General features: G+C 42.5%; 3 protein-coding genes across 5 annotated transcripts; all 3 read left to right on the plus strand.

The window, feature by feature from the left end:
* Window positions 1-5,799: 5,799 nt before the first annotated feature.
* On the plus strand, window positions 5,800-7,423 carry LOC121619729 (4-galactosyl-N-acetylglucosaminide 3-alpha-L-fucosyltransferase 9-like). The gene is made up of 2 exons (XM_041955599.1): window positions 5,800-5,838; window positions 6,332-7,423. Exon 2 carries the CDS (start codon window positions 6,332-6,334, stop codon window positions 7,421-7,423), a length of 1,092 nt encoding a protein of 363 aa, XP_041811533.1. The 5' UTR covers window positions 5,800-5,838.
* Window positions 7,424-8,771: 1,348 nt separating this feature from the next.
* LOC121620040 (4-galactosyl-N-acetylglucosaminide 3-alpha-L-fucosyltransferase 9-like) lies at window positions 8,772-9,887 on the plus strand. The gene is made up of 2 exons (XM_041955976.1): window positions 8,772-8,928; window positions 8,968-9,887. The coding sequence occupies exons 1-2, from the start codon at window positions 8,772-8,774 to the stop codon at window positions 9,885-9,887; spliced, it is 1,077 nt and encodes a 358-aa protein (XP_041811910.1).
* A 2,215-nt stretch (window positions 9,888-12,102) lies between these two features.
* LOC121620101 (transmembrane protein 196) lies at window positions 12,103-18,807 on the plus strand. 3 transcript variants are annotated; one of them, XM_041956045.1, is made up of 5 exons: window positions 12,103-12,267; window positions 14,675-14,731; window positions 17,408-17,543; window positions 18,427-18,545; window positions 18,689-18,807. In XM_041956045.1, the coding sequence occupies exons 1-5, from the start codon at window positions 12,103-12,105 to the stop codon at window positions 18,758-18,760; spliced, it is 549 nt and encodes a 182-aa protein (XP_041811979.1). In that variant the 3' UTR covers window positions 18,761-18,807. The 3 variants fall into 3 exon arrangements, with proteins under 3 accessions (XP_041811979.1, XP_041811980.1, XP_041811981.1); XM_041956046.1 differs by having other exon boundaries at window positions 12,103-12,249; XM_041956047.1 differs by lacking the exon at window positions 18,689-18,807 and adding an exon at window positions 18,665-18,685.
* The last annotated feature ends 2,999 nt before the right edge of the window (window positions 18,808-21,806 follow it).

Raw genomic sequence — 21,806 nt, forward strand, 5'->3', positions numbered from 1 at the left:
AATTTACTGGTCGACTGGGAGATGTAAGTATTGGGCGTCAGAAAACACAGTGTCAAGGCACTTCAGTTATCCCCAGCCTGTATGAGTGAACCTCAATACTTCCTGAATCCTTTAGGAGACAATGTAACAGCTGAGTCGCTGTCTGTTGCTGCTGTCGCACCTGTGTTGAAGCATCAGAGATACAAAGGCGGTCTCCAAGTGGCCCGCGGCGCCTTCGATCTCCCTCGATCCTCCGGTCTCCCGAGGGCGATGACAGATTGACGTTTGCCCGGTGCTACACTCATTATGGGCCGGCAGCCATATATCTGCTAATGATTCTGAGCCACACTGAGAGTGGATGGCACCGCTGAGAAGCTTATAATGGGCCTCTGGGGACGCCGTAGTTCCAGGCACATCCCAAGAACTCTCCTCTTTATCCACTTAGCTGGATAGAAGTTTATATGTCTTATATATCTTCGCTGTGCTGCTGCCTTGGGCCGGCGCAAAAGACGTGCGTGGAGGGGGTGGACTGGTATGTGTCGTTCCCTCCCAGGAGGCTCGACTTTCTTCACTCTAGTAATGCAATACTGCATAGCTGCAGGAGCGACGATCCACAGTTAAAACGACAACCTGCTTTCATAAGTCTTGGGTTCGAATCAGTCCCCCATCGGGCGACCCAGTCGAGCCCTCAGAGTGCAACAGGAAGAAGACAACAGAAAACATTTTGGCTCAGTCTCAGTAAAGAGAAAGATGACCATTCCTGTGATTCAGGACACACACACACACATATTCACACACTGCAGTCCTGTCAGTGATTTTAATAGCAGTTAATTAATCTATCTATCTATCTATCTATCTATCTATCTATCTATCTATCTATCTATCTATCTATCTATCTATCTATCTATCTATCTATCTATCTATCTATCTATTTTAAGAAGTAAGAAGAGAGTTTGTGAGTTATCGTTGATGGACTGAATCTGACATGCCCTCTTTTTCTCCATCATGTACCCTGCTGGATGAGGACATGCCAGCAGACACTGTATTTCCTGCCTCGCCTTCGAGGAACAGTTTGACATTTTGGAAAACATTCTTGTTCGCTTTCTTGCCAAGAGTTAGATGAGAGGGTCAATACCACTGTAGTGACTAGCTGTAGTTCGCATGCTTCTTTTTTCTTCACGTACTTCCGTTAATAACCACATCTGAAGGACGGATGGGAGAGCGCCTCATATGTTGGGATGAAATGGGACTTCCTCACTCTTCTCTCTTTGTCACAAGCAAAGTGGAGAGAAGAGTAATGGGCAAAGCAATTATTTTCAGTGTCCGTAACCATTAGAGAGAGTTCATTCAAAAGGTTTGTTCACCGGATCGCTCAACGCTCGACCGGAGCTCTGAACCAGAACTGCGACGTCCCACTCACTGAACTGAAACGTGGCCCAGCGTTCAGCTGTGAGTAGTGAACAGAGAACGGCCGTCGTAATGTTAAATGCTATGCGATGATATCATATCCCTGGATTGCAGTCCAGGAGCTATGTAAAATGATTTCCAATAAAATAACTTGCTGCTGGAAAATAGATCTAACAATCAAAGTAATGCACGTTTCCATCCACGACGATAATGTGAATATTAGTCAGCTGATCAAGATGGGTGCCACTAATTCTGAGTCGGGCGCCATTAAACCACAGCAGAAGAAGAGGGTGCAACACGAGGATATAAATGTGATGGAAATATGACATTTGTACTTGTTTAATGTACTAATTTTAGGAACGTCACTGTTTCCTCATCCCTTCACAAAGATGTTTTCATGTTTAGGCTCTACAGCAGAGGTCTGAGTGGATATTTAAGTCACACAATAAAAGCGATAAAAAAGAGAGAACACAGAGAAGGTGGATGGGAGGTGTCTTTGTTTTGAAAGGCACAGAGAGAGAGAAATCCAGTGTGTCATCAAGTCTGCCATTGATTAGAAGCTACTGTACAGTTCAGGCAGCGGGCCAGAGGCTGCATCGTATCCGAGACTATTAAAAGTCTGTTGGGCCAAGAGAAGAGTGGCTCTCTGTTGAAGCTGCTGCTATAAAACATGCTTATATAACTAACCAAACGTTCCAGAAATGTTCTGATCTCCAGAACATTTCTGGAGACAGCTGGCCAGAAGTGACCTAATGCAAACTCTCGTTAGTCACGTGTTTGATAGATTGATGGAAACAGCAAAATTTGAAAAGCCTTCCTTGGTTTTGCAAAAAACTTTTATGCTTGCATGAGGTGATTTTTTGACGTTTTTGGAAAAAGAGCCAATGAAAATTTAATCGGCTGTTTCCCCTGTGAGAGAAGAAGAAGAAGAAGAAGAAGAAGAAGGTGTGTGAAAAAGACATTTCTCCATTTTTCTCTTGTAGATGGACAAGGCAGCTGGTTTTGTTTCTTCTTCTTTTAGGTTTATTGGTGGTAGGCAAACAACTTTTTCTGTGTCCGGTTTGTGAACTCTACTACTTCTACTCTATTACAACCATAATGTAGCCAATACAGCCTGCTTAAATTACATTGAAACATACTTAATTTAACACTGATGCATCTGTATGACCTTCAAAGCAAATGAGTGGTTATTTCAATGTGGTTTTTCTTAATGCCTGTCCAGTTCCCCACAATATCAGAAGAAACAATTTACGCAGAGCCTATGTTTACATTTTCCCAGGCAAGAAGTCTGTTTAAGAAAGAAAAACTATTAAAAATATGCTATGAAAGTAAGTTGTAGCTTTCTTTTACTCGCTTCCAAAACAAATGCACAGATCAAGATCTTTACGACACACGGGGACGGTGCTCATGGTAAACGCAGTCTTCACTCTAGCAAACACTATCACTCCTTGTAGCTGCTTTAAACAGCGAAGCACATCAAAATCAAAAGCCCCATAATTAAATGAACTCAGTGTTTAGATTATATTGCCAGATATTCTTTTGTTAGCATTAAAAGCATTAAAGAAAAGGTATAATGTGCTTAAGAAAACGTCTATGTCAGCCTTGGTCTTCTTGGAAATGTTTCTTAAAGGTTATGTCTGATGATATTCTTTATTTCCCTTATTGTCAACATGAAAAGACCAAAACCAACACTGAACTGATCCCACCAACACGTTTTGTCTGTATCCAAGGCCAGATATTTCTTATTCCTCTGTGCCATACAGATCCATTTCAGTCCAACAGCTATTAAATACACATTTGTATGCATCGCTGTTGCACAGGGTGTTTCTTTATTACCACAAATGTAGGCACTGCAGATTATTTTGAGTCAATCCCGCATATACCATCCTGCTGCTGGAAATACTCAAAGGCACATATTATTGTGCTGCAGAATGTAGTCCCCAACAAATGCATTATTTACTTCTAACATTTGCTAAAAACTTCAGTGCCCAGCTGGTTTAGGAAAGTGCTCAGCCTAAGTACATATTTGTGACCTGTTTTTAAGATTTTACGTCCTCAGCAGGAACAAATGTGCTCGGCGCGGAGAGCTGCAGCCGGACTGTGGAGGTCAGAAAATATTGAGAGACACATGGCTTGGTCTTGTTTCCAGTAAGAAAAATATGATATATATTGTACATTTAAGGGTGCTTATAAACAGAAATACTTTAATTCACAACATCATTACATTAAAAACAAAAATAAAAACGAATGTCTCATTCCTGTCTAGACAAATGGAATGAACTCCATATATACTGCTGAGCCAGTTGGTCTCAAGGCTGGATTTTGCATTATTGCAAATGTCAGTGTGATTTTGAATTAGGTTTATTACTTCTGGATCTCAAGTCCCAGTTTCACTTAAGCCCTCTATGAGCAACTCTGCCTGAACTAAATATCCATACGTCTCTGGAATAGCACAGCCTGACACAAAATCAGACAAAAACCTCTAACATCTATCACCTGTGTCTGTTCTGCCTCGTTGCAGATGCCTCGTCAGGGGGTTTGATTTATGGATCAGCTGCTTGACATCGACAAACACAGTCCATAGAAAATCATTCCCTGGGCATTAATGAGAGGCAGTGAGAGATGTCCTTTAGCGGCCCGTTTGACCTTTTTCATTCAATGGAAATAGTGGCAAAGTACCCAAAATGACACATTCTAGTAGTCTTTATGCTACCCTGTCTTAATCCGACCATAAATCCTGGCCTGTGTTTACCCACAGCAGCTCAACAAAGAACACTTTGCTGTCCACCTGCAGCATCAGCAGCACACACACTTCACATCTCACGGCACATAATGCTTGCACATCAACCCTTACCTGCGAGTCATTCGATAAAAGCTTTTACATACCTAATCTAGGGGAATTAAATGCTTCAGTCAGGGCAGGGCTGATGCAGTATACTGCTAATTTATTAGGTACACCGATCTTCAGTCCTGCAATAAATCCTATAGGTTATATTAATAACTACTGTTTCCAAGGTCAAGAATGGATTCAGTTACTGCACACAGACCGACCATCATGTGAATATAGAAATAAAATAATATGAATAATGTAAACAAAATAATGTGCAGCACTGTACAACATTGAGACTGCTTTACTGCAGCACATAAGTGTAAGAATTAGTGAGCATGGGCTGAATTATGACACAAAATGCATGCATGTTGTGTTGAGGTCAGTGCTACAACTCATTCACGAGCTGTTCCATCAGCAAATAGCAAAGTTGATCATGCGCAGGGCACAGGCGAAAGAATCTGGGGCATCGTCGCTTCTTGTTTTCTGGCGAAAGGTTTCAGCTGCTTTGGGAGTATTGGAAGCGCGGCTGAAAACACGAAACCCAAATGTAAACACACCTATGGCACAGTAAAGCTTAAAGCAACACACAGATCAATGGTTTTGTAACTTGTAGTAAATGCTTTTACTCTGCAGCCAGACGATCGGTCATTGATCAGTTAAAAACCTCCACATGTACACACACATGCGCGTAGAAAGCCTGAATCACTTGATGTATGTTTATTGGGTTGTGTTTGCTACAGGCTCAGTTCAAACGCTTTGATTTTATTGAAGAAGATAAGAAGAATTTACCGAACGTGGGATTATTGAATTTTTAACTTTGGAGAGAGTACTATTTAAGATACAATGTCTCCATATGTTGAGAAGAAGCTATCATCACTGTTCTAACCTCAGATTTATTCACCAGCTCATTTTATAATATCCACAGTAGCACTTAACATGTGAAATTAACAACAATCTGATAAATATTCAGAATATTTAATATTCTGGTTTAAATTATAAGAAATGTCCTATACAATCAAATCAAATGTGAACACAAGACAAGTCTCAGAGGGTGTGTACTCACCAGGCAGTTTTTTAAAGGCAGGGTCACTCAAGGTGTCCCTCAAGTCATTGCCTTGACATTGTCTGCAAGTCAGTTGACAATGATGTGCATTTGACTTGCACCATTAACTAAACATTTGACTTGAGGGTGTTCTGTATGTAGAGAGTTTCTTCCTTGTCTTTGTTCATTTGTGTGTCTTCTTCAGGGTTGACGTGAGTGTGTTTGTTGAGTTCGTGAGTTGGCTGCTTGTGTTTCGGGCGTGTTTTTTTTTAGCAGGGTTTAGCAATTAGACAGGTGACGATGGAAACAAATCACAGCTATGTTTGCCCAAGTTTTCCAAGTGCTCTGAGCACGCAACGCCATGAGAGTGATCACTATCATCATGTCCACCTTGACAATCATGGGTCCACAGCAACATGCGAGAACTTACAAACACGTGTTCAGCAGTGTAAGCAAATGCAACTGGTTTTTCCTGAATCCTGAAGCCTCATCTCTAATAAGCATTCATAAGTAAAAGCATGCCACAGTTGGTCTACTGAATACCAGAAAGAGACATCCAGCCCTTATACTCTATGGAAAGGTGAGAACAGCTTGTTTTATTCAGTGGCGTTAATGAAATGTTGACAGCAATGTTGGATTTCTAAATCAAAAGCATTACAAAGTACTTAGTTTGTAAGTCTCGTGTTGAATTGTATTATGATCTACAGCTGCTGCTCAGCATGTCTTCTCAGATTTTATCAACTGTTGCTAGCTAGCTAAAATAGCCAGTGTTAGCTCCATGAATTGACTGAAAATGCTAATTGGGCTAACTAACGTGTTTTCACTTACTGGACTTGGAACAAAAAGATATCATGGGGTTAGAAACATATGACTCTCCTGGATAATGTAACAGAACCTTATAGATTTATGTTGTGGACAGTAGTACCAATTACTTCATTTTCATTTCTGAGAAAGCCGATGTGTCCTAAAGCTACATTACCCATGAGCCTCGGCTGCTGATGCTGTGGAGAAGAGGATTCGTGAATTAATGAATAGTGAACTGATCACATCAGTTTCTTTTTCTGCTTCCACAGATGTTTCCAGCAGCTTCCAAGAAAGCACTGCGCTTTGCAGAGATAGCTGCTCTGGGCCTTATCTGCTCTGTTCTTGTATTCTTTCTGTATTTTGAGCCTCTGTCTCCTGTTTGCCCATCTGTGCCTACGTTAGATGATGAGGGAAGTTATAAAGGTCTGGATCCAAGTGAAAAGCCTATAGTCCTGCTGTGGTTCTGGCCTCTTGATGTGAAGTTTGATTTCAGAGTTTGCTCTACCTACTTCAACGTTGACAGCTGCGTTCTGACAGATGACAGATCCCTCTACAGTGAAGCACAGGGAGTCATTTTCTTCCACAAAGCCATAGACTGGTATTTGCGGAACATGCCAAAGGCTCCACGTCCTGCTTTCCAGAAGTGGATCTGGTTCAATGTGGAATCCCCCACGAACACGGCGAAGAAACCAGGTCTGGACAACCTGTTCAACTTAACGCTGAGCTACAGGAGAGATGCTGACATCACGGTGAGGAATGAGCTCACTATCAGGGAAAGGGAAATGAACGACTTTGTTCTGCCTAAGAAAGACAAACTGGTGTGTTGGATCGTCAGTAACAACAACCCAGCCACAGGAACAGCTGTGAGAGAAAGATATTATCGTGAACTGTCCAAACACATTAAGATCCACGTCTTTGGTGCAGCTTTCGCGGGACAGCATTTGCGCTTCGAGGACTATTACTCAACCATCGCTAGCTGTAAGTTTTACCTCTCATTTGAGAACTCGATCCACAGAGACTACATCACAGAGAAGGTTAACGGGCCCCTTGTAGCAGGGACCGTCCCTGTGGTTTTGGGTCCCCCCAGAGAAAACTACGAGCAGTTCCTTCCCTCTGACGCCTTTATTCACATTAATGACTTCCCTGACGCCAAGTCACTGGCAGAGTTGCTGCTGCTCTTGGACAGAGAGGATGAGGCGTACATGCGTTACTTTGAGTGGAGGAAGTTCTACACGGCTACTCCTCACCTCCTGTCAACAAGCAACGAATTCATTCACCCCATCTGCCTCGCCTGCGACCACATGTCAAGAGACAGGGATTTCCACGTCGTTCATGACATGTATACGTGGTACTTTTCATGAAAACCTCGATGAGAGCATCCTCACACGTGCACGCTAATAAACAGATTGCAGTTTAATACAAGATGCTTGAATGGTCTGCCTGGTACATGTGAACACTGTATTCTGTCAAGGTGGTATGGTGCCAGTGTTAATGGAGAGGATTGATACTGTTCATATGCCTTTCTGCTAATGTGATGTCGCTGGTTATCTTAGGTTAGCATTAAGACTCATTTTAATTAAGATTCATTTTTTGTACACATTTAAAAAGGAGATATAAGGTGTTAATTTGTGAGCTTTAGAGGTGCAGGTAGGCAGCCTTTTACCTTTAACTACCGAGCCAAAGAAATGTTTTCCCGCTGTTTCTATCCTTTAGGTTAAGCTAAGCTCATCACTGTTTTCTAACATTCTATGGAATAAAAGATTTTTTTGATTAAATTTAATGAAAATAAGGTCAAGACGTGAAACTTTTGCATAATAAAACAACTTTTAAGTATTATTTTAAGAAGTTTCTCAGTCCTCTCAAATGTTTGCAGAAGGAGACAAAAGTCCTTGTCATGTAGAATAAAGTGCCCTGTCAGCTGTTGTCTTTTTCATGCCCAGGTGATCCAGTAGGACTGCATGCCTTAGTGAAGGTAAAAAAAGTAGCTTTGGAAGTGAACAAGAAAGGTGATGAAAATACATTGGGTTTAAAAGCACTTTAACCCCAATGTATTTAATGTATACTAAATAAAATAAATTCAATCAATCATAACAGGTATTTATAGGTATGATGCAGATGTTGGGAATTTCACGTTATTAAAATTGAGCAGCTACTTCAGAGTTTCTATTGCCTGTCTTTGTTTGAGCAGCTGGTTGAAGTTGTGAATGTGAAATCACTTCTTTTGTGCCGAGATTATGACTTTTGATTTTCAACCAAATGCATAAAACCTCTATGGAAATAAGTAGTGTTAAAGCCAGATCTCAAAGTTTCAAATGCTGGCTCATTGGTTGGGCTGATGAGTAGGCGGGGCATCGGTAAAGTGTCATATCTAAAGGGACTGAACAAGTTTAGCTTCCCTGAGCTGTGTGGTCTCAGTCTTTATCCTGCAGAATATCTACACCACCTCCCAAGCAGCAGCAGCAGCAGCGTTTCCATCTTAAAGGCTCAAGCAAGTATTCTGAGTGAACTTTCCATCTGCTTTGCACCTTATATCATCATTATTGTTAAGATCTTAAGTTCTTAAACAACTTGTTGATTGACCAGCTTGTTTTTTGGTTCTGTGGTATAACATCTATGAGAATTTAAAACTGACATATTGCCAATAATTTGATGAGGGAATGTGTTTCCAGTGGTCATGATGCAGGATCCTTTTTTCCTTACAGGTTTATTATGGCTTTTCACATTTTACGAGCCACAGCGGCAGTGATTCTCGTCCTGGCCGGAATCATCGTTCTGTTTTTAATGTACTATAAATCATTTCCGTCTCCAAATTGTCATCTTCCCCCGGTTCATTCAGGGCGACTGGCAAAGCAGGCCAACATTCATGGCACATCAGTCGTTAGAAAACAGCCAAACAGCCCTGCAGCGACAAATGAGACAGACAAGCCTATAATGCTGCTGTGGTTCTGGCCTGAAAACAAACGGTTTGACTTTCAGGACTGTAAGACGCTTTTCAAGATTGACAGCTGCTACCTCACAGATGATAGATCTCTATACCCCAGAGCTCACGCGGTGTTGGTGTTTCACAGAGCAATTCAGGACAATCTCTCCAACCTTCCCACCTCGCCTAGAGCCAGATTTCAGAGGTGGATCTGGTTTAACATGGACTCGCCTACCAGCACACGCAGGATAGCGGGCGTTCAAGGCCTTTTTAATTTAACCTTGAGCTACAGGAAGGATGCAGATATCCACGTTCGCTGGAAACTGACTCTCAAGGAGAAAACAGATCAAGATATTGTGCTGCCCAAGAAGGAACGACTGCTCTGTTGGATTGTGGAGAGTAATGACCTGCAAACAAACTCAGGGGAGAGATACAACTACTACAGAGAGCTTGCAAAACACATCAAGGTGGATGTGTTTGACAGCTCCTCTGCTGAAAACTATTTCCAGACGATCAGCAGCTGCAAATTCTACCTTTCCTTTGAGGAGTCAATTCACAGAGATTACATCACAGAAACCTTCAATGGGCCTCTTGCCGCTGGCACTGTGCCGATAGTTTTGGGCCCACCGAGAGGGAACTATGAGGATTTTGCCCCAGGTACATCCTTCATTCATGTAAATGACTTTCCTGATGCCGTAACGCTGGCTCAGTTCCTCCTAAGGCTGGAGAAAGATAATGAGGCTTACATTAAATACTTTAATTGGCGGCGAATCTATACTGCCAGATGTCATCTTACAGAGGAGAAGCACAAGTTTGCACACGCTATCTGCCAGGCCTGTCGACATGTGGGCAAGTACAAGGAGTACAGAGTCGTACCGGATCTGTACAAGTGGTTCTTTGCGTGATGCTTTTATTGATCTACTGTTCCTCTGTAGTAATTAAAAAGACAAATCAGGATCATGTTGTTTGTAAAAAGAATGGTTCTTTTGGTGAAACATGATGGGAAGTCATATCACCCAGACTCTCCATGAGCAAAGAAAAGCAGCAAGGCAAGGCCTTTGTCAGATAATCCAGTATAGTTAAAAATGTTTTTTGTCTTGAAAAGTAGGAGAATGTCCTCAATCCATAAAGCAGCACTTAATCCAGTTGCTTAAATGGTTTTCTTCTGGACAGTGACAGTGATGACCTTTATAAATGTTATGTTGGTTAATCAGCAACAGTTGAATAAATTGAACGTTGTATCATGATGCTGTATGAACACTTTGATCCACTGTTTATACACATTTTTATTCCCTAAAGAGGACGACTCCTCTAGCTGTACACCTACAACACAGTGGTCCGTGTATCACGGCAGGGAGCAGCAACGCTTCTTGCTTGCTAAAGTATTTAAAATACACCAACCTCGATTCAAATGATTTATGTTTTCAAGCTGCTGTCGTTTCAAACTGTTGTAACGTATGAGGTTTTACTGAGACACCGGGGCTTTAGAGCTGTACGAACACGTGTTCATGTTTTTCTCTGGTGGTTTTTCGACATGCACATTGCTTTGGTTTTATTTGCCAGCTGTGTTTGGTGGACTATCCAGCACGATGGGGACACTGTGCTCTTACTTTTCCAATGCTGTGAGAACTACACGTGAATTTTATTTTACTTTGGTATGTGTGCTTTTTTTGGGATGGGGGCAGGAGCAGTTCTCAAATCCTGTGCAAATAAAATCAAATGAAAGTCAACTAGCTGCTTCAAGTGAGAAAATATCTGTACACTACCTCATTGGTCACCAACTAGTTCACAAGTCCTACGGGTGCGACTGGGAAACACAGCAAAAAACAGAAATTATGTCAGTGTATGATTTCATGGGTAAGTGTTTAGGAAGGAGGGAACAAGAACCTGAGACAAGAACATGACCGTGACTGGAAACATAAAGCAGGGGGGCTCTACATACCTGTTAGTTGCTCTGGGTTGTGCTTGCAAGGGGAGCAGTGAAGGGCTACAACTGAGGACACACCAAGAACTTGCATGTCATACTTTATAACAACTCCAACTATCAGGCTTGGATTCCTCCTTTTCATTGGGGTTCAAGGCGTCCAAAACCTGTAGAACTCGTAGAACTTGTAGACTCTCCACTGTGCCATGAGACAAAAGCAAACACCTTTTGTATTGATCAGATGCTAAATGGTACTAGGATTGCAAGAAAAAGCTACTGAAAAAAGATTATTATTGAAAAATTATAGATAATTAGGGATCCTACATATTTAAAAAGCATTTTACCTATGAAACATTTTACCTATGAAACATCCTGATCCAGAGTTTTATTCAGTGCTAATATTAATGAGTGGAGAATGATTCAGTTTCTATTCACCATTGTGTCTGAAACAAACTAACGTGTTTTGTGTCTGGCAGTGTTTTTATTTTGTGTCTGGCTTTTATTCAATTCATTATTCTGTTTATTGTGTTTTATTGCATTTAAGCCTTTTAGAGAATAAGTCCTCTCTTCAATTTAATTTCCTTAAAATTCTCTGTGTACATGCCTTATGTGTATGCCTTCTATATACAACATTGGTGCTTGCTTTGCTTTGTCTGTAACTTACACAGTTTATTCAACAGCTCCAGAACCTGTGAGGGAGTGCATGTAATCAGCAGCTGGATGAGCTGAATAATTGTTGCTCCCTCATAATATGTACATTTAGTGTCTGAATGTGTCCACATGGGGGCGGGGGCATGACTACTGCCCTGGAGACGCGCGTGTGGGTGCGCGCGAGTTCTTGCATTGTGTGTGCGTGTGTGTGTGTGTGGTTGCAGTGGTGCTTAAGTACCTTGGACAGCGCCAGGCGGCACAGGCGCGCTTCTGTGAGCGGAGGAACTTCGAGCGGAGCGCGCTCTCTTTACAAACAGCATCCAGCCGCAGAGCCAGCTACTCCCTCTCTCCAGTTTTGCGCACTTTGCGAACCTCTCAAGTTCCCGTCTACACTACTCGGACCTTTACTTGTCCGGATAACCCCTCTTCTCCAGCCGGGTATGAAGCAGTAAAGCCGCGCCGCCCTCGGAGCAGCGAGAAGCGGACTCCTCTCTCGCTTCTTGCCCGCCTCCTCCTGCTGGAGCTGGAGAGATGCCCGGGGCAGGATGTGCTCCAGCCGCAAGATCCTGTGGAGCCTGCTCCTGTTGTCAGTGGTGGAGGTGGGCTTGGGTGTGGCGAGCATTGTCCTGGGAGCCGTGGGCATTAGCTGGGTCCGGGGGCAGCACAAGCCGCAGCAGGGCGACGCGTCCCCGGTGTGGAGCGGACTCTGTGTACGTCCTGGGAACAACTTTTGTCCTCACTTTTCCTTATTTACTTATTTATTTAGAGGATAAGTATCTCCACCAGTGTTATGGAGGGCAGAGGCACAGATAAAACTCAGCTATCAGCCTTTTTATTTATCCCCCTTTATGAGGAGGTGCAGGTTCAGACTGTAGGCTGCATGTATATAAGTATTGAATTAAGGACATATATGAATATAATGAAGCATATAAAGAGAAATGCATGATTGATTCTGAGGTGAAATAAATTTAGTAGTTGCTTTACTATGATTTTAGATGGAAGATATTAGCCTACGTGCAGAAGTTGTGTTGTAATACATTTTTTAAAATGATTTTCATATAAATGCGTCATATTAATACTTACACACAAAACTCTAACTTTACTAACCTTTTGATCTGACGAAAAAGGATTTAAAACAACAATAATTAAAAGTTCTAATATCTTCCTACTAAAAGGGGGTTTCTATGATTCAATTCTCTGTTAAACATACTATATGGCTTTGTTAATTTTGAGGGCGCAGTAAAAAGCTTTTCTTTGGGCTGCACTGAGGTATTAAACTGATTGTTCTTCCTACTGGTTGTTGTTTATCTAATATTAAGTGCTAACTGGAAGTTGTGGTTTGTCCCTTTTCTTTCACAATGCGCCCCCACCCCCGAGTATAAAGACCCAGGCTGGGGTGAAGACTAAATGCTTTGGTGATGTTTGTCCTTTTTGTGTTTGTCCAATAGACATTAGAGAGACACACGCAGCCATTTGGCCCACTTGATGCCTCGGGGCTGGAGCTAAAGATCGCTTTCATTAATTCATGCTTGAATTGTTGCTCTGTGCTTTGGGAGGGTCAAAGCTTTTACAGACAATCATCCTCTCACTCTTCTGCATATGCCTCCCCCTGTGACAGTGCTACTGTCTGCCTCATTGTCTTGATTTCACTGCTGGGCAATGAAAAGTTGAGTTTCTGACATTTTTAGTAGCTATATATAATGTCGAATCAGCTACTTTACTATGACTGCAGCTCCAGCTGGGGAACCACTTTTAGCTATAGCCGAGACTGACTGTAAGTGCCTGCAGCTCAGGCAACATGAGTCATAATGAAACATACTGTATCAGTATCCCGTTTTTGCAAACCATCTAAAATAATCATAAGGTGTGTGTTAATAGGTGGGTGTGCATCAGAGAGAAAGCAAGCAAGCAATTAGTGATATCACAGGTTGTATATCTGAGCGCATGTGTGTGTGTGTGCATCCACAGTGCTGTGTGTAAAGTTGGTGCAAAGATGTTATGCAATGTGACTTCTGTGTGTTCAACCTCACAGCTGTTGAATGCTGAGTCAGCCACCCGTGTCTCATGATTACCCAAAGGTTTAGATCTGTCAGGAAGTGGGAGTCATTAAGACTGATGGACCACTGTCCTAGAAGTGGACTGAATGTCCAACCTTATACATGCTGCTGGAACAGGGGAGTGATCCTCCTTCATACCTGATATCTGTCAGTACATTTTGAGTTATGAAACAAATGAGATTACTTCAAGTAGCTATTTAAGTACTACTACTGTTTAAACCAGTAAGTCCTTAAAAGTTTGTCTTTAACGGAAGATTGAAGCTGAAAATTCAGACATCATGTTGATGTTGCAGATATAAATGAAGGAAAAGGTAACTTGAACAAACAAACAAAAAAAAGCCCCTTAAACTAAATGTCACTTTCCAGAGCTGTCAACTTAGCAAACTCCATCCACTGAATAATAATAATAACAATAAACTTTATTTTTACAGCACCTTTTGCACAAGAATGCAGCTCAAAGTGCTTTACAAGAAGGAAATCACATGCTCCAAGTGACTAAAAGTCTGGGAAGAAATCGATTAAGTGGCCCTTGAGTTACTCTTACATAAAATACCCAAGCCAAGGAATAAAACTTCAAGCTCAACTGACAGTGGAGTGATTTTAACAAACAACAGATTAGAAATGAGAGGAAGCCAAGGAGTGACATCATGCCCTCCCTTTACACACACACACACACACACACACACACACACACACACACACAAATACTGACTCCTGCTTCCAACAACTCTCAGCAAAACAACGCAGCTCGCAGCTCACTGTGCTGTCCCACTTGGAAGCGCGCTCTGCCGGCGTAATACAGCGCCATGCTGTTCCAGTTCAGTCTGAATCATTGACATCCAGGACAATATGGCTTCCTGCTAGAAGCCCGCGATGACACACTCTATTTTTAGAGGGAGAAAACTGCATCTGAATAACCGAGTGTAAAGAATACATTCACCCTTCCTGTTGTCAAGATGGGCAGAAGAGATTAAAATAGTTTCATATAGTTTCTTAATCTGAGCTCATTACATTTTTTGAAACTGTTCATTTACTCGTTTGTTGTCCTCTCTCTCTCCAGTTTCTGGTCTGCGGGATGTGTGGTGTGCTGTGTGCTCGAAAGAGGACGGGTCTTATTGTAAGTACATTTATACAATGTTTGGACCCAGTAGCCTCCTCTGTTGAGCTCTCTTATGTGTAATAGATTGGTCTGTGTATAAGTGGCCTTTGTTTTTAAATAGGCTCTCCAGTGACATGACACACGGGGGAGTGTTGTAAAGGAATCAGTCGACGCTTTGGGGAATAGCCTTATTTCGCTTTCTTTTCAAGAGTTAGATGATGAGAAGATTGATACCACTCTCACAACTGTACAATAAATATGAAGCTACAGCCAGCGAACATTAGCTTAGCTTAGCATAGATAGTGGAAACAAGGGGAAACAGCTAGCTTGGCCAGTAGTCCACTCTATAGTTGTTTTGGGTGGATTGTTGGGTGGATTTTGCTACCTTTTGATGGAGTCAGGCCAGCTGTTTTCCTGTTTTCAGTCTTTATGCTAAGCTAAGCTAACCGGCCACTTGCCGTTGCTTGATATTCAACAGATGACAGTGATATCACAACTGCGTCTATCGTAGTATCATAGGTGCGTCACGCCCCTCAGCGTCTCATACAGACACACAAGGATGCACCAGGCTAGAAACCAAAACTGAATAATCTTTTCTTAAACCTAACCATACAGTTTTAGCACCTAAACCTAACCAAGCTGTCACCATTTCACAGCATTAACAACATGATACAAAGGCTCTGGGAGGCTTTGTGCATCGATGAGACAAGAACCTAGAGTTAGTTGAAAGCCTGGTGCATCTCATACAGATGCTAAAGGGCACCCTGCGTGTCTGTATGAGCATCAATATTTAACGCTCTGGGAATGAAAACAGGTTGAACCACCAGGCTCCATCGACAGTTATTTTACCTCTCAGATCATCATGAATACACTTCATTCCATCAAACTCACCAAAACCATCTTGGTTAATCTTCCAACAACCACCAACTCTGGTTTGGATTCAGAGTTCGATGTGAAAATATTCTGGCTCCACACGCTGCTGTTCCCCGCTGCCTCTCTGATGGCCGACCTCTCCCTCGCAGTCACCTTAGTTGTGTCTTATCAAACCCGCCCCAGACGCCTCTGCCGGAGCAAATACGACATGAGCTTGCAGATTCATCTGGTTCCCAGGCAACACTTTAGAGGCCATTCATTCATCACACACTGTAGCCATGTTGTCAGTGTCCTGTTGCAGACTTCACGAACCCAAAGCTCACTGGAAACAAAATTCAGAGCAGATTCAGGGCCACAATGTTTGAGATGATTGGTTTGAGATTATTTATCTTGAACAGCAAATACCGTCACTATTCAGTGAAAGTGTATGATAATATAACGTGCTGTCGACTGTTAATCCACACACATGAACTCTGAAGGATGTATATTTGATGGTCTCGGACATAAATATTGATAACTCACACAAGATCTATATAAACTATCCCTGGAGGTTTACATGTTAAGACTAATTGTGTTAAACACCCGAAGGTGCTTGTGTGTGTGTGTGTGTGTGTGTGTGTGTGTGTGTGTGTGTGTGTGCTGTCCACCTCCTGTGCAGGTGCAAACAGTACAGTGCGCTCTGTAAAAGACGTCTGAGGAAACCAGAGGAGACAAGCAGTCACCTCTCCTCTTCTCTTTCTGTCGTTCTTTCCATCTTTTGTTTTTTGTTTTTTTTTGCTTGGCAAACGCCTCGCAGTTTCTCTGTGTGTCAGAGTCCTCGTGTTTCTCTCTGACTCTCTCTGTCTCCTGCGGGGAGAGCACTAATGATGGATCAATGTCAGCACAATCTGCTGTAACAGAGACATCCCTCAACCTTTCTCTCCCTCTGTCTCACCCTATCCATCCCCGCCGATTGTCTCTGTCGCCATCTTTATGCGCATGCCTTTCCCTTTCCCATCACTCCCATCTATCTACCTTCTCTGTCCAATCTCGCCCTTCGAGTCGTTTCAATGCTCTGACTCTCTCCATCTTCCTCTCCTCATCTCCTTCCATCCCCTGCCTCCTTGTCAGCCTGTGGGGTGATGATTACATTAGGTTGGTTGGGCTCCGGACTCCTGCCAGCCGCTTTCCACACTTCACCGGGTAATGACTGAAATTGGAGATGCCTTTTTTCCATGTGGTTAAAGGCACTAAAGGCATCTGTACAGGGAGCAGTGAAAGAGAGCCTCAACTCCCAGAAACACACACACACACAAGCATACACAATAAACAGGGACTACGGTTGAACTGATCTGATGTGATTATTCTGATTGCAAAGTAAGGGAACTGCAATCATTTTCCCATGATATCCCTCTGGGGGGGAAAAAATGCGATTCTCATACTGGGTTTGAGTTTTCCAGATTATAGTTCGAAGGACGCAATCCGTAAAATGTGATTGATTAAATACTGAAAGTAAAATCAGACACACACACAAGCACAAATACAGCAAGTGAGTGATGCAAGCACATTTACGGGCCATGCAATATTTCTGGAAGAGACAGTGCGCTTTGAGAGCGATCCAATTTTCTAATGGGAAATGAGATTTGTTTTGACTGATAGGCATTACTCATCAGAGCAGCCAGCGTCCAAAAAACAGCAGAAGGATGGAGATGGAAGCTCAATAGCAGTTTGTATATCTCCAATCTCATCACATTTTGTCAGTTGGTTTGCAGTTTTGTTGACAGGATATCAATTCTGATGTTTGCATTAATTTAAACCATTCTCTCTGTCTCCGTTCCTCAGATGATCCTATTTTCTGCATGCTGTATCTGCGGTCTGATCGGTGGGATCCTCAACTTCCAGTTTGTCCGGGCGCTGAACAAACGGCCAGACCCCATGCACTCCATCCATCTGGCTGCCATGACTCTGGCCTGTCTGGGTACACAGAAAAATTGCACGACAGAACATAGTGATGCAATGCAACACAGCTGAGCACAATCGTCTGCTGTAATGTCTACTGCATGAGACGTGCGTCATAATATGGGAATGTCTAAAGGAGTAGATATATTCAAAGATTTAAATTAAAGAATCTTTAAATCTTTTTACTATGAACCTCACTCATCATGGCTCCACCTCTATCACAGCAGATGGCATAGTCAAATGTCACAAATCAAATCTATAATTTCTTTTTCTTGCACGTCTTCCATCTTAACAAGACCAAGAGTCAGTCATCATGCATAGCCACCCCCATGCTGTGAAGCTCAGGAACAGCGATGCTTTGAACTAAATGCTAACATTAGCATTCTAAAATGCTCATCATAGCATAACTAGCATGCTTCTGTTTAGCAAGTATAATGTTTAATATGTTCACCACCTTAGTTCAGTGTGTTAGCATGCTAACTTTTGCTAATTTGCAAGAATCATCTGTTTCGCGTGTATTTGCTCATAAACCATTGAAGCACTAATAATACATGATGGTGGCACCAGATGAAAGGTTAAGGGGTCACCTGAGGGGACAATTAATGTCTGGACCTTATTTTACAGCAATGCATCAAATAGTTGTTTAGGCATTTTAATGGATGCCTGCAAACTTTGCCCTGCTGGTGCCACTGGAGGAAGTCAGGAGATCAGCAAATTTCAAGGCAATCCATCCAGTAGTTGTTGAGATATTTCAGTTTGGACCAACAGACCAGCACCGTCTATAGGCAGGTCACCAGCATGGCTGAAAAAATGACAGAATACTAAATATGGAACTCCTCCTTTAAAATAAAGAATTCTTCCGTTGTTTCTCCAGCTGGTTTCCATTTTCCTGTCTTGTCCAGGGATCTCCTCCTGTACCTTATCCACCTGGCTGACCTGTCGCCTGGCCAGCTCCGAGCAGCAGAGGATGTTCCTGGAGAGGGAACACTCGCTGCACCACTCGCACGAGATGACCGAGAAGGTAGGGCGCGACGGCAAAAGGGAGATTCTCATTGGCCGGCTAGCTCAACAGCATTCTGTTAAGATCCAGGATAATGTCATGACCGAAGAAGATGTTAAAGTTTCTGTTAAGTTATCGAGTATGTTTGTTTGCCCCCCTGACAGGAGATCCTGGACAACTCCAGCAACGGGATTCCTCAGATCTCCTACAACGGGCACACCACGGCCTCACCATGACTAATACCGTATCACCAAAGGCGACGTGCACACACTGAAACAGAGACAGTCCATGAACCGCTTTCTGCCAGATGATGAATACAGCATGTACTTCTTTCATATCCTGCAGCACACACAGCAACTATATCCTGCCTGCAGGGAACCAATGCAGGTCTCTCGCCTTGGAGCCCTTTTCTTCACCACCGGAGTGTAAGAGGGACATTTTGACAAACAATAGGGAGGCATTAATACTTCGAAATAATTATGCAAACACAGGCGGGAGAGCTGCAGTTTGGGCGGTAATTCAGGTGACAAGCATCTGCGTGACATCATCTGACCTTTAAACTAATGAGCCGGAAGAGTTGAGTTTAACCAATCAGATGCCTCAAAGCAATGAGCACAAACCAAGCATGCAGCTGATTCACTTGTTTTGAAGAGCTACTGCTATTTCAGTCTCGATGTCCTTATTCTTCTCTCTGTCTTGTTCTGGGCATACGGAATGCAGATGTGGAGATAGCTCGCAGTAAACTGTACGTAACATCTGATATCGGAATGCTCTGACATGAAAACACAATAATGCGCAACGTACTGTACTGCAGATCCACGCTTGTATATCAGGAGTGTAGCTGTACCTATAAATCAAACATATTTTTATAAATGCTTCTTATAAAAGTGAATTCAATTAAAGTATGACAAATATGAGTGACAGTTCTATGTTGCATGGATTCTTTCAGTGTATTGTTTGCATTGCAGTAATGTTTGAGAGATTCATTTGCACATGCACACACACACAGCGAGCAGAAAGATGAATATGGTCTTATGATCCCAAAATACGCAGATTCGGACTTTTGTGTGTACAGTATTAGTCAGCTGGTAGCCACCAAGCAGCATTTTAATCGAAGCACTAAACATTTATCTTTCAATAAACTAAAAAACCAAGCGTACAATATTGTTTGCAACCTGCACAGCACACGGTCAACATAGTCGTTGTGGAGCAAGTCTTAAAATCCAGTCAATTCCCTTGGAACTGCAGTTAAACACAGTGGTGCCTTTGGCTCTGCTCGAGGTTCACACGCTGGTCGTAAAGTTAAGCGATGAAGTAAATCTGTTTCATGGCACCTCTCAAACTTGTAAATATGAAGCACTTCACAAAGCAAAATCAGAGACATGAATGATGAAAACCAGCATCACATACACTCACTTGTGTGCCCACACACAGATACACAGCTGTGACCTCGAATGAAGATATACAATTGCTCTGACAACATCACGCTGCTCAATACCTCATTATGGTGCGCACCTTCTCCAGAGAGCAACACACAGTGTGTGTGTATATGTGTGTGTGTGTGTGTGTGTGTGTGTGTGTATTACTGACATTGTGGGAGCATAAATCTGTTGACATGGTCACATTATGGGGACTCGCCTCCTTATGCGGACAAAATGCAAGCACCCATAATGTAAATCATGAAGCACACGCAGTAGCTATATCTATGTTTCAGGAATTCGACTTGTGTTAAGGTTAGGATTAGGTTAGGCTTAGTCTAAGATTAGTCTTAGGTAGGTAGTGGTCATGGTTATGGTTAGGGCAAGTCTCCATTAAATGAATGTAAGTCTATGTAAAAAGTGATGGAAACATGACTGTATGTGTGTGTGTGTGTGTGTGTGCGTGTGCGTGTGCGCATGGGTGTGTGTTTGTGTTAACCAGGACCCACAGCAGCAGAAGCCGCTGAGAGCTCTTGCTGACTAAGAAACCAACGTCACTATTTATCACCGTGACAACAGACAGGAGTGCGCCATGGTGCCCCAGCACTGTGTGTGTGTGTGTGTGTGTGTGCGTGTGTGTGTTTGTGTATGTGAAATGCTGAATCATGTGACCTCCTGTGGCGCTGCTCTGTCAGGAAACAGTAACACTAGATTAGTCTGTGTGTGTGCGTGCTTGCGTGTTCAAGTGTATTATTCTGTGCAGGTGTCTGTGTACGCGTGCGTGTGTTTGTGTATGTGTGTGCAGGTGCACTAGTTGCATTAATTGACACCTCAGGTCACCCTAACGATCTTAATGTGTGATTGCAGGTAAGAACAGGACACAGAATCAATGAGAGAGATGAACAGCTTTACAGTATCCTTGCTGGGCTTGTCAGCACACGCCTTTCAGTTTGCATAACAAAGGGCATGTTGATGAGGAAACGCAATGATTTGGGTGGTGACACTGACTTTATCTGTGCTAATTATATGGTGAGTAAATACAATTCTGAGGCACTGGCACAAATCATTTGAGAGTTTGGGAGACTTTCTTTACTACAGTAACATACAATATTTAAATGCAGTGACATGTCACATTGTAAATTAAGATTTTACATGCAATTTAAGGTAAAGAAAAATGTCTTATTACAAGGTGTCACAAATTTTGAATGACACAACATGTTTATGTGTTAATAATTTAACGATTACAGGGCTTTTATTGATCATTATTCGGATCCTTATTAGCTTCCACAAAGCTAGTCATTAGTCTTCCTGGGGTCCGCACAAAAACAAGCACTGCAAAAAATAATTAAGCAAAATAAAAATGAGCAAAAGGGTTCCAAAAGAGCGATATCAAAATAACATCTATGCACAATTCATGAAGTTATGCTTTAGGGACTTTTTGAAAGAAAATCAGTTTTTGATCTGTCTTATGTTGATGAGGAGCTTTAGGGCATTCAATCGTTCGTAACTGGACCTCGTCAGTTTGTCTTAGAAGACGTTTTGCCCCCCCCCCCCCCCCCCCCCCCCCCCCCCCCACACACACACACACACACACACAAAAAAAAAAAAACAACAACCAAGAATGGTATCACTCTATTGTGAGGCAAACGATCCCCCCATTAAGGCAGGGTAGGGTGCAACCCTTGGGTGTCAATGACAGTCGTTTGCCTTGTTAGTGTCCCATTGTTGTCATTGGGGGGCTCCTTGAGCCATGTGTGAGTGGCTTTGTTGTTTATCCTCAGAGGCTAAATCTTTGAATCTCTTTGGGAGAGATGAAAGGACAGCATTGTATATGGGAGATAGGTGGTGTGTCAGACCTCCCCCT

Source organism: Chelmon rostratus, chromosome 16, assembly GCF_017976325.1.
Source record: "Chelmon rostratus isolate fCheRos1 chromosome 16, fCheRos1.pri, whole genome shotgun sequence".
NCBI lineage: Eukaryota > Metazoa > Chordata > Actinopteri > Chaetodontiformes > Chaetodontidae > Chelmon > Chelmon rostratus.

What these genes read in the sequence shown, in the direction of transcription:
- LOC121620101 (XM_041956045.1), top strand. Translation starts at nt 12,103, where the DNA reads ATGTGCTCCAGCCGCAAGATCCTGTGGAGCCTGCTCCTGTTGTCAGTG. An exon ending in GAAAGAGGACGGGTCTTATT is followed by an intron (nt 14,732 to 17,407) that starts GTAAGTACATTT and finishes TCCGTTCCTCAG; the next exon opens with ATGATCCTATTTTCTGCATG. An exon ending in CGCACGAGATGACCGAGAAG is followed by an intron (nt 18,546 to 18,688) that starts GTAGGGCGCGAC and finishes CCCCCCTGACAG; the next exon opens with GAGATCCTGGACAACTCCAG.
- LOC121619729 (XM_041955599.1), top strand. Translation starts at nt 6,332, where the DNA reads ATGTTTCCAGCAGCTTCCAAGAAAGCACTGCGCTTTGCAGAGATAGCT.
- LOC121620040 (XM_041955976.1), top strand. Translation starts at nt 8,772, where the DNA reads ATGGCTTTTCACATTTTACGAGCCACAGCGGCAGTGATTCTCGTCCTG. An exon ending in AAAGCAGGCCAACATTCATG is followed by an intron (nt 8,929 to 8,967) that starts GCACATCAGTCG and finishes ACAGCCCTGCAG; the next exon opens with CGACAAATGAGACAGACAAG.